Raw genomic sequence first — 12051 nt, forward strand, 5'->3', positions numbered from 1 at the left:
GGAGAAATCCTTTTTAGGGGCCATTTCATAATACTAAATGTTTTATATTGACATACAACCTTCAGAACTAAGATCTTCCTCTTCTGATGCTCTCTTGCAGTTACTTTTATAAACATACAAAAATAATTAGGACTCAGTTGCTCTCAACAAAAATGGAAAGTCACGACAAAATTAATATGTACACTGTTACTCACTGTGGTACAGAATTCCGTAGCATTAGGGGACTTCCAGGTTTAAAAAAAAAAAAATCTGTTCACTCAAAAAATGTTATAATCATCTCATCTTAAAATTGGTCCAAAAAGTGTTTTTTGTGCCACTATAGGCATTTCCAAACTTTTTTTCTACAATGATATTTTGCAAAGTGTTTGCAGGAACTGTCTTGTTTGGAAGTAAGAATAACTCTATTATACAGACATGAACTACCATCAGTTCCAATTTACAAATGAGAACATTTTGGGCTCGGATAATTTAAGGGCCTTGGGCAAGCTATCGTGATTAGCAAATGGTATTAAGCCCAACTTCAATTCCTGTTTTCTGAAGTCCAATGCTGCATTATTTCATCATTTCCTGTCTTAATGTGAATTATAGCAGGAGCTCCTTGAATGTAGAATGTCAGTTTTACTATAACTCGTCATTTGCCACACTATGCAAAATCACATAATAAAGGACCCAGAACTTAAGGGATAAAAATGGTCAGGTTAGGGCACAGAACTCAAAATCTTTGTAACACACACAAAAGAAAAATAAAACATAGTGTTCCATATTATATGGTTAAGGAATATATAATTTTCTAAATATGACCCATTATTTTTAAAAAGACCTGATTTGCCTGAGGAGGGTGACAGAAGGGTTACTGCTTGAGTTACTATGAAAAGTAGTAGATGGAAATTTGGTAACACTAGATGTGGATGAATGTTGTCAACACATGGAGAACTGAAGGAGCTGACGGAACTGAAGTGCACATAGGTGTACTCTGTATATTTCTACATAGCCCAGTACAACTGGGTCCAGTTTCATTTTTATCTACAGCCTCTCATTTAGAAATCCTAAGTAGGTATGAAGTTCACATTAGGCTTAATTGTTCCCTAATAAGTTGGAACAAATTCACATTTTCAAAGTGTTACAGAAAACTGTACTATAATCCTAGTTATCTTTGTATTTCCTACAAAGCACACACCAAGTGTCTAATAAGTGTCTTGAAGATTTAAAACAGGCCCAATTTAGTGTTTAGAGGAAAAACATACGTTCATAAATAAAATGCCAAAAACTCCCCGTCCCCAAGCAGGGAAAAAATTCCCCATGGAACAGAACTATACTTTACATAATTTTCATATGTAAACATACAAAGTGGGTCTCTCTCCACTTTGTGGATGAGAAAAGGCTCATAAAGGTCTCAGAGCTACTTAGTAGAAAAATTTAAGGTTTAAGTTCCCGTTTGGTCTGATGTCAATGCCTATGCTTTTTCCAGAAAATGTTACATATTTTATTGTAACATTTTACATTAGAAAATTCCAGACTTAGGTAAGGGATGAGGAAAAGTACAGCAAGCAATGTTAGTATGCTCTCCCTGCAACTAAATTTCTAGGAATTATCACTATGTGAATTAAAACCACCTTTTAGAATTCTGTGTCTTCTTAGAGATCTTTAACTTCTATTGTTTGACCAATTTCCTTCCATTAAAATTGAGTATACCAGTAATAAAATACATGAATGCTTCAAGTTTCTGGAGTCTTCTGAACTGTGACAATCCCAGAGATTAAAATAAAAAAGCAAAACAAGGTTTTTAAAAAAAAAGAGGAAAAGGATTTTAAGCTGAACCAGACAAAAATATAGTAAAGCACCTGATTATTACATACATATTATGTACTATGATTTGTCAATTCATTAACCAGAAATAAAAAAGGTATAATAAAATTGGTTAAGTCACAAGAGCATGAAACTTAATTGCAAAGAGAAGAATGATGAGAAAATATCAAGAAATACAAAGCATAAAATGGATGGCTAAAGCAGCAACCAAATCTAGACATAGTAATGGAGGTGGTAAGCAGAACATGATAATAGAGAAGATTGCTAGCCCCAAGAACATTTTTAAAGACTATGCTGAAGGTATTGGGAATGGCCCCTGAAGGCATACTATTGCATAGCTAACTCTATATTTATTGCAAAATATCTGAGAGAGATGATCAGTCATCATTCTGTAAAGCTAGTCATTTCAATTCTGAGATGGCACTACCCAATTGGAGTGGGGATGGCATTAAAGAAATGTTAAGTGGAAAGAAAAACTATTTACTAAAATGACCCCAAGGGTATCTTATTATACTACACAATATAATAAATGAATCAGAGTTTAAGAGTGTTAATTTGCAGTCATTTAAAAGTCAATTCACATGGAAATTCCTTTCCTGTTAGGCTAAATTTGATGTTTAATATAAAAAACAAAAGAACACAACACAAAACACACAAAACAAAAAAACCAAAAACCCACACACAAAACCCCAAAAATCTCATTTCAATTATTAGCTATTTACCTACCAACGTGTACATTATATTGGTTTCAATTTATATATACTAATAGCAGGTCTCTGTTTATTTTCAACAGTACAATTTAAGACTAGAAACCCAGGGTCCAATATCCTAATTATGTCAATATAAATATGCCAGTATACTTAAAACTATTCATTTGACCTTAGAATTGTTTAATTAAAATAGATTAATAACTAGATACCTGGAGTTCTTTTTCTATAATAACCCTTACACCTCACTAGAACTGTTTCTTTAAAACTGATTAAAACAAGGTTATCTGGAGTTCTTTTTCTACAATTGTTCCTTAGTGTTAACACATATCTTTAAGTAACTTAGAATTACTGATGAAATATAACAATCTTTTTTTGGGGGGTAGACTTACAATACATTCTACTACAGTGCAAGAAGCAGTGCCAAGAAGTTTAAGAGAAACTTTTGCATCCAAATAACCCCTCTGTCAATCCTGTTATAATGTAGATCAGAGATGATGCCCGAGATTGAGTTTCTAATAAGTTCCAGGTAATACTAATTGCTCCTGGTGCAATTATTGCTTTTTGAGTAGCAAGGTTCTAGGATTTGAAGTAATACAATATTAGCAAATTAGACTAGTCCATATATTATTACAATAGAGACTATGGTCAAGAATAAAACATTATGGAGAATAAATGCCACAAAGTTTGATGATAAAATGTCTGCGATAAATACTAAATAGGATAAGTGGGTGGAGGAAATCAGAATGCTGCTGTAACTGAGGCTGTTTTTTGTAAATTGAAATCTCTCATAAAAAATAAATATCTTTGACCCCAAAATCCTACACAACACTAACACCAGGTTAAGGGGATGAAAACAGATGCCAAATGCTCTTTCTGTCCACTGAAATGGGAGTTAGGGAGAAAGAAAGGGCTGAAGGCAAAAAGTTGTTAGAAGGGAGGTTACGTAAAGTCAGAAAGAGTAAGATTGTATTTAAGGAACTCACACATAACTCCAGCTTATAAAATACTAACTCCTTATTTACGTCATACATTTTTATTTTTAAGAGAACCTTGAGACTCAATATTTATTGAAAAAGATCTTAAAACTTCCTTAAAAAATCAGTTACATCATGAGGTTTGATAAGGGGACTATCAGTTATCTACACATCCTAACCTTAACAAATTATAAAATAAGACAACAAAATACTGTACTTAACAGTCTAAGTATTACAGTACTTGCAGGATTTTTGTTAAATAAATTTAGACTGTAAGTATAGGTCAAATTTCCCCTTGAAAAGCAACCACTGAACAGTAAAACACTAAATTCAAGCAATTACCTCCAAGGCAGGAATGAGGTAGGAACCAAGATCAGGAAGAGGTGAATATAGAATTTTGATTCAATCTGAAATGTTTGTCATACATAAACATTGCATTTAAAATATGGAACATGTTAGATGGTGAAATAGGTGAGTGTTAAGTGTATAGGTGTTCATTATGACTTTTTAAAAATGTTTCTATGTATGTGAAGACTTCATGACTGATACTCAGCTTCAAAATTTACACTAGCAAAATTTGAAACTAAAAAGGATAATTTAAGGGGAATATATTTAGAATAATAAATAACTTTTATAAAGTAAAGATATTTATAAAGAGTGAATATATTCTAAAATTGTTTAAAATTTTCCTAAATTCTTGTCAACTGTTTAGAAAATATTTAGCTAAAATATGAACGTACATATACACAATTTCGTCAAACACCTATACTCTCTGCAACTGAATGAAAGCAACATGTTTTCAGATTTCAGATTTTTAATATAAAGTAGCCAGGAATTCTTGTTTGAAGTCCTCAGCTACATATAAAAATGTTTTCTCTAAGTCTAATTTCAGAAATTTTAAAGGCTTAGACATACCTCATTTTTACATGGAATCTATAATTGATTGAACTCACATTTTATTATTGATCTATTAAATATTTTGAAAAGAAATATAAGGCTAAATCCAAGAACTCTCTTCATTTGGCCTTGAAATGTACTACAAAACTGTATCCTATATCTTTTTGCTTTACCAGAGTAACATTTAAATAATTTAAAAACATTTAATAAATGTTTCATTTTAACAAGAAGAGATATACTAGTTATTGTGGATAACTAAGCTTACCTTTGGGCAAATCTGGCAGGCCACTCTGACATAACTTTTTCATTTAAATAGCACCCATGCACTTACCCTACCTGGGCCTCATATTAGAGCAGTTTACAAATATAGAAACTGAGGTTTAGAAAAGTGATCTGTCCTTTCCCTGTAAACTACAAGATACAACTAGAACTACATCAACAAATTAAACTAATTACCATAACTTTTACAGTCTATAAATCTTTAAGCTAAAATGCCTCAAGTGTTAGTGTATCATTCCTAGGGTAACTCATAGGATGGTTTGTTACCATTCCTAGTTAAGCAAGGGTTTTCCATTCGTGGTTGTTTTCAAATGCTAAAACAGGTTCCCAATATTAAATATAAACTATATGACTCTATTCCTTAAGTAGGTGCTTCAAAACACTTCTAAAAACTCTATTAACAAAGCAGCTTGATACTAAGAATACTTCAAACTCAGTTAGTTCACTAGTTCACAAAAGGACTGAGCAGTCCTTTTTCAGTCCTAACAACAAAGCACATAGTACTTTTACCTAACATTATGTAATTTGTTATATGCCAAGGTCTAGGGTAATATAATTTAATGTACTCAACTGAAAGTATTCTAGAATGTTGAAATTCCCACTTCACTGATGTGGGGTTCTGAAACTAAGGTTGTATGGGAGCATATGAGATTGTGAAATCTGCCAGGTTCTGAGGTGGGAGAAACTTTATTTTCCTGCCAATCCCTATCAAGAAGACACTGGAACTCTTCCCAGCTCAGCAACTGGAGTAACCTCAGGTCCCACACAAAGCTGAGGACTTTATTTCTCCAATTCTATCCACGAGGAACTAACTGAAAAAGGATAACACCTACTTTCAGGTATTGTAACCACAACACAACACTGAGAAAAACTCTACACTTAAGCTTTAAATACTATTCATTAATTGTATATGGTATTGGTTTTTGACAGACTTAAGACATATATGATATTGCCAGAGTGCTATTTTAAGAAAAAGGGAGATCATCTAGCTTCCAAATCACCCACAAATTGTTGACTCTAATATAAGCAAAACTATTTTTACTTACTATATATTCTTTCTTGGGGGCAACTTGAATTACTAAGTATAATATATTTAAACATATCTCATGTTCCTTCATTTTTTATCATCCTAATGTATAAAATTCGCATGATTTTGAGATATAAGACTAAACCTAATAAAAATGTAAATTCCAAAATTATTTCACACCAATATATCTGTTTATAAAGTGACCAAAAATGTTTTGAATAAAAATAGCACCCTAATTGTAGCTGAATAAAAAGTGCAAGTAACTAACATCTTCACTTATCCAATGTAAATTGCACATTTTAAAATACCTGAATGCATCACTCTTTGTCAAATACTTTTTGTTAAAAATCACAAGCTATTCTAAGATTAGTTGGAAATCTTTAGCAGACACAGAAGATGAAAGATGAAACTGCAGCGAGAGAGCATGGCAAATCCAAAAGATCTACTTAGTGCATAAATCTGGAAAAACAAGAACAACAACAACAAAAGAGATAGAAAGAATTAACAAGCTACAATAGAAGTTATGTCTTTAAAGCAGTAGATTATAATCAGGGTGGGAAATGTTTAATCTGTGTCCTCCTGAAAAGTAGTTACCATCTTTTACATTTAAAAAAAAAAAAAAAAAAAAAAAAACAGCTGGTATATTTTCATAGCATCTAGATTTATTTATGGTTTAAAGCCATAGAATTGTAATATTATTACTCCTTTCCCACCCTGGCAGAGAATAAACATGAATTCAGAAGCACAGTGGAGTGAAAACAAAGAAGAAAAGAGAGAAAAGGCAGCAGAGAAAGACAGAAAAGGTGAATACAGAGCTACAGAAGTGTTTATTGAGCATGCTACAGAGGTAAGCAGAGTACACACAAAATGAAATTAAACAACCATCAAACCTCCCAACTTTGTTAGAAAATTAATTTTTAATTGTGCCGCTTTCAAACTATACTGAATTTTACATTTCTAAAGATGTAAAAACTCAACTAATAGAAAATATACATGACCATTCTGTCTACATAGATAACAGAATCTATGAATCTTGAAACTAAGTACATCAATTTCAAAAAGTATTGGTCATTTAACAGAATCAACAATTCAGATTGACAAGAACTGTTCAAATAAATTTGACCTGTAGATTCTGAGCCATGTTTTTATTAAAGTCAGATCTATTCCTAAATACAAAATATTTTGAAGATTTATTAAAACTCAATATTACAATGCAAGGTAAATTAAGACTAAAGGCACATAAACTTTGGTCCCACCTGGTTGTCAGTTTTAAAAAACTGCCACAAAATTAATCTTCCTGCAAATTTTCGCAGTACACTTTCTTTGTCTTTGAAAAATACATGCACCAGTTCCTGAACTAGCTAGACCAGTCTGCACATGCTCAGAAATCCACAACCATATTCCAAATCTTAATTACAAACTAAGGATGGCAATATATATTTAAATGCACGTAAGTCATGTCAACTTCAAAAACATCTACGAAAAATATTCAGCCACAAACAAGACATTACTTAGTGCTGACATTTATATGATACGTCCCACAAGAGTGTGTACAAAAAGGTTAAGATTCCACAATGCTTTCCACATAGGGCTCAAACTTACAGAAATCACTTTGTTGTCTTAAGAAATTAATACTCTGCATCTTGTTAATTTTAACTAATGCCTACATTCATAACTGAATCTAGACCAGAATTGTGATAAAAAAGGCCAATGTTTTTTTAAAAAGCAATAAAGCCTAAAGTAGTAAAAACTAAAAATGCTGCTTTATTCATTCAATATCAAGTATCTTATTTGATTAAATAGAAAGAAATGTGATAAGCCAATAATTCAAAATAAGTTCCAAGCAGGAGAAACAAAAACTTAACCTTTTTACACACCCCTGCCTAAACATATTTTAATTCCCATATAACAATGTGCCCTAGACAACCAATTCCTTTTTTCTAGTAAATGCACAATAGCAACACTAGTTTTCCTTTTTAAGGCACGTATGTCAACTAAGTTGAAAAAATAAAGCAAAATTAAACTAAAATCTTAAACAGACAATAAAAATGGCTTCCCTATAGAACAGATGAAATGTAGCAGTTAATAACTCTGCCTTTACATATGCCATTTCATTTTAAAACCAAGGAATGATAACAGCATGAAAAAAAAAAAAAACTAAAAACAAAAAAACAAACAAACAAAAAAAAAATCAAACTCTGGTCCCCACTTTTCTGAACAGTCAATAGGTGATGACACTGAACAATGTGATTCACCCCCAATCTTCATCTCCCCTTTCTTAAATTGTTGACTTGGAGAAAGACACTCTCAGATGATGGTTTTCACCAAGGTTATAATTATGAAGATCAATCAAGGCCTGAATAGCTTCTTCCACCGTTGCCATCTGAAGAAGAGCCATTTTGTGATCTCTTCTGAAACGAAATTATGAAATTAGATACTTCATAAAAAGCCAAAAGGATTTCAATATTTAAATTCTGCCCATTATAGATAAAAATGTTCTAAAAGGAGACTAAAAACTACTTGAACAAAATTTTTACTTCTATTAAGTCACTAAATCAAAGACAAGGAAGCTTGCTTACTGAAAAAATTTAAATGCTTTCACAGTGCCCCCAGTGTTAGCAAACAGTGTTCGCAGATCCTCTTCTGCTACTGAAGGACTAGGAAAATTGGGGAAAAAAGAGTAAAGATTAATAATAAATTTTATATTTTATTAAAACAAAATTTATGTCCTTAATAAACTCTGGCTTAAATACTTACGGGATATTAGAAAGGTGAAGGGTTGCAGAAGGAGGAAATATATTCTGAAAATTTTTGGATCCAGGTTTCTTGAAACGATGCAGTGGGGAATTACCAAAATCTTTTGTTAGCCCTTGATCATCAAGTCCCTCTCGAGGTAGTTGTACAGTCTGATGTTTAGAAAGAGTAACACGAATAATTTTTCCATACATTTTCTGTCCATTAAGATGATTCATGGCTAAAAAAGAAAATATTCCTATTAAAAAAACAATTTCAAAGTTCAAAATAAAAATAATTCTAACTTTAAAATAACAATTTACAACTCTAAATTCTTAGGTTTTAAAATAAACATGAATTTACCATAGCCACTAGGTGATTAAGACTTAAATTCCATTTTAATCTCTACTAGATAAGGCATGTGGCAAAAAACAAGTTTCTTTCATAGAACAAATGTCAAGATTATGAATATTTATCTTTCTCAAGAATCCTGCTGATGCTTCCTGGAAATACTGGTACAGCCTGTAATCCTAGGGACCCAGGAGCCTGAGGCAGGAAGGATTATTAGTTCAAGGTCAGCCTTGGCAACTTAGTAAAACCCTATCTCCAAAACAAACAAACAAACAAACAAAAACAAAACAAAAAAACTCCAGCAAAACAAAACAAATAAACCCACCACCATCGAACAAACAAAAAGGACTAAGATATATATCTCAGTGGTAAAGCGTCACTCACTGGGTTTGAACCCCACTACCCACCGGCATCCAGCTGATAAATTACCTTTTTAGCCTCCTAAGAAACAAATTTAGTAGCCTTTCTTAACTTTTTTGTTCCTTCTGCTATCCTAATTACTAAGTCCTTTACTAAGTTCTTTTTCTTTTTCTTTCTTTTTTTTTTTTTTTTTTGTACTAGGGACTGAACCCAGAGGACTTAACCACTGAACCACATCTCCAGCCCTTTTTATTTTTTGAGACAGGGTCTCACTAAGTTGCTTAAGGCCTCCTTAATTGCTAAGGCTGGCTTTGAACTTTCGATCCTCCTGCCTCAGTTGCCTGAACTGCTAGGATTACGGGCATGTGCCACCATGCCCGGCTGCTGTGATATCCTTTGTTCTAATTATCTCAAATTCATGTTCTATGCATTTTTCCACTTTATACTGACATTAAAAAAAAAAAAAATCTGGATAACTTGGTCTCCTATTTTGCTTTCCTGTTGGATAGCTCTCTACTTTTCTCCAACTCATTTATACATATGGCAGCTAAATGACCTTCACAAATTAAAAATGTGATCCGAGCATTATCAGCCTAAAACCCTTAGGAACAAAGTATAAACTCATTCTTTAACACAACTTCTATTTTTCCCAGACTGACCCTTATATATCTTCCAGCCTCTGTGAATAGATATTTATTGAATATATGCAATACCAGTAACTATGGTGATGCTGGGATAAAGTAGGAAGACACCATCACAACCATTACATAACTTATGGTATACCTTAGTATTGTACTCCTTGCACTTTATGCTATAGATACAGAAAATATATATCCTGACACTAAGTGCTAGTTTTTCTCACCTTTATTCTTGTATACATGCTGTTTTATTCTGTAACAATTTCCTATACTTTTTACTATCCCTTTTAGTCTACTCATTCTTCAAAGTCACTTTTCCAGAAAGGTCTCTTCTTCATCCTTTGAAAAGATTCAGAAACTCACTAGATATTCCCCAGGTAGTAGGTAGTACCCTGTACCTTTTTTAAAGATCATCACAATTTACTGCAATTACTTATTTTCTCCTTCAGACTGTAAGGTGGACCTGAGCCTGACCCTGTAGAAACTATTCTGGGATCTCCAAAAAACTGGAAGACAGGAGAGGTATATGCTGTCCTCTTCTGAGAAGACCCACTCTCTCCCGTGAGCGTCCCCTCCCTTCCCTTTTCCTATCCCTTCAATAAACTCATGCCTATTATTCTGAGCAACATGTCTGAAAGCTTTCTGATTTGAACAGAGATTTAAAAGGGGATCATCTTCGTGTTGCCTCAGTTTCCTGAAAGGCCCCAACTCTGTAACAATATGACTACTTAACATAGTTGATGGGTTATTTTTAAAAGAAATTAATTGGTCTGATACTAGAAAAGTTGTTTTTATTTTTTATTCAAATTAAAGGTCTAACTATAACCACACTGTATGAACAGCAGAGGCAAAGTCAATGTGCAAAACTATGAAATTGGAACAGAATCTCTACTCTCTTTGTTTTTAACAATGAGAATCTTATACTTTGAAGTCCACCTACAAAAAATACAGCATAAATGGATAAAATAATGTGTTTAGAGAATAGCATTTTTGCCTGAATATAATTTTTTACCTTTCCCCTGCAACTCTGAAGAGGATGTTAGGGAATACTAATTTAAAAGACAAATTTATAGGTATAGGAATATAAACAAGAGCTTGTTAATAAGTCTCCCCTTTATAATTCAAAATAAAACGTGCTGCTCTCATTTTTGTTTGTTTTTAATCTTTACAGACATTTGTCTATTTTACTAGTCTTTTCAAAGACTTACAGCTTTGTTTTTCTTTCAACTCCTAATTTCTAGTCTTTAATTATTCCCTTCTTTGGGCACACCCTATTTTTGTGTGTTTGTCATATACCTCAAGAAAGTAAGATCTATCCTAGCAGCAATGTGAATAAGAAATTATTTACCAATACATAAAGTCCAAAAATTATAAGTCAAACTTTAGTAACAATATCTTATAAAGTTGGGGATAAATGATTTACATATGTAAGTATTGGAATGGACTGAAATGTTCATTTGCCAAATTCATGCAATGAAGCCCTAATCTCCAATGACAATCTGTAAAGGCAGTACCTTTAAGGAAGTAATGAAGGTTAAATGAGGTCATCATGGTAAGGCTCTAATACAATAGGACTGGTGTCCTTACAAGAGGAAGAGACTTTTCACTATGCTTACACAATGAAAAGTCCATGTAAAGACACAGGCAGAGAGCACTACAAGCCAAGAGAGTCTTCAAACTCCAAGTCTGCTAGCAAATTGATCTGAAACTCAGATATAGGATTTAAAATTCATGAGGAAATAAATTTGTTGTTTAAGCCACAAAGCATTGTATTTTGTTCTGTAGTCCAAGCAGATCAATGTAAGTATGATAAAAATTAAAATCTATACATAGAACAAAAAAAATTCGTAAGTATTTGTTTAAATTCTCCCTCAGGTAAGTCTCAATCATGATTCAGCATTCTTTATGTAAGTGAATTTAATGCCACCCATACTTCAAACAGTGATTTAAAAAAAAAAAAAAAACAAAATATTTGAGAATGCTATGTTGATGATGAAGCACTGTCAAATGCTACTTACAGTGTATATGAAAAAAATGGTAATACTACCCTCACCAGAATACAGAAGGTGGAGGAGGAAACAACATACTAAACACCTATGACATAATCAGCTCTTTTATGTATCTTTCCTTTAGGATAGATATTGTGATTTTAAAACTGGAGAGTCAGATGGATAGTTTTACATCTTATCTGAAATATCAAGACCACTGCCAAGAAAAACTAAGTTCAAACTTAACTGTTTGAAATTTAAACTTTACTTATTCTAATGGCTGAAACT

General features: G+C 32.5%; 1 protein-coding gene across 5 annotated transcripts in view; it reads right to left on the reverse strand.

Annotated features, from left to right (window-relative positions):
- Positions 1 to 6341: 6341 nt before the first annotated feature.
- Positions 6342 to 12051, reverse strand: part of Ptbp2 (polypyrimidine tract binding protein 2) — a 68982-nt gene continuing 63272 nt past the window's right edge. For 3 of the 5 annotated variants that reach the window (XM_047557197.1, XM_047557217.1, XM_047557230.1), the window contains exons 12-14: positions 8451 to 8667; positions 8273 to 8350; positions 6342 to 8104 (exon numbers count right to left, since the gene is read on the reverse strand). In XM_047557197.1, coding sequence (XP_047413153.1) covers positions 7972 to 8104; positions 8273 to 8350; positions 8451 to 8667 — 428 coding nt within the window. In that variant the 3' untranslated portion in view covers positions 6342 to 7971. The remainder of the gene's footprint in view (positions 8105 to 8272; positions 8351 to 8450; positions 8668 to 12051) is intronic. The other 2 variants (XM_047557208.1, XM_047557223.1) reach the window with 1 other exon arrangement.

Source organism: Sciurus carolinensis, chromosome 1 (assembly GCF_902686445.1).
Source record: "Sciurus carolinensis chromosome 1, mSciCar1.2, whole genome shotgun sequence".
Lineage (NCBI taxonomy): Eukaryota > Metazoa > Chordata > Mammalia > Rodentia > Sciuridae > Sciurus > Sciurus carolinensis.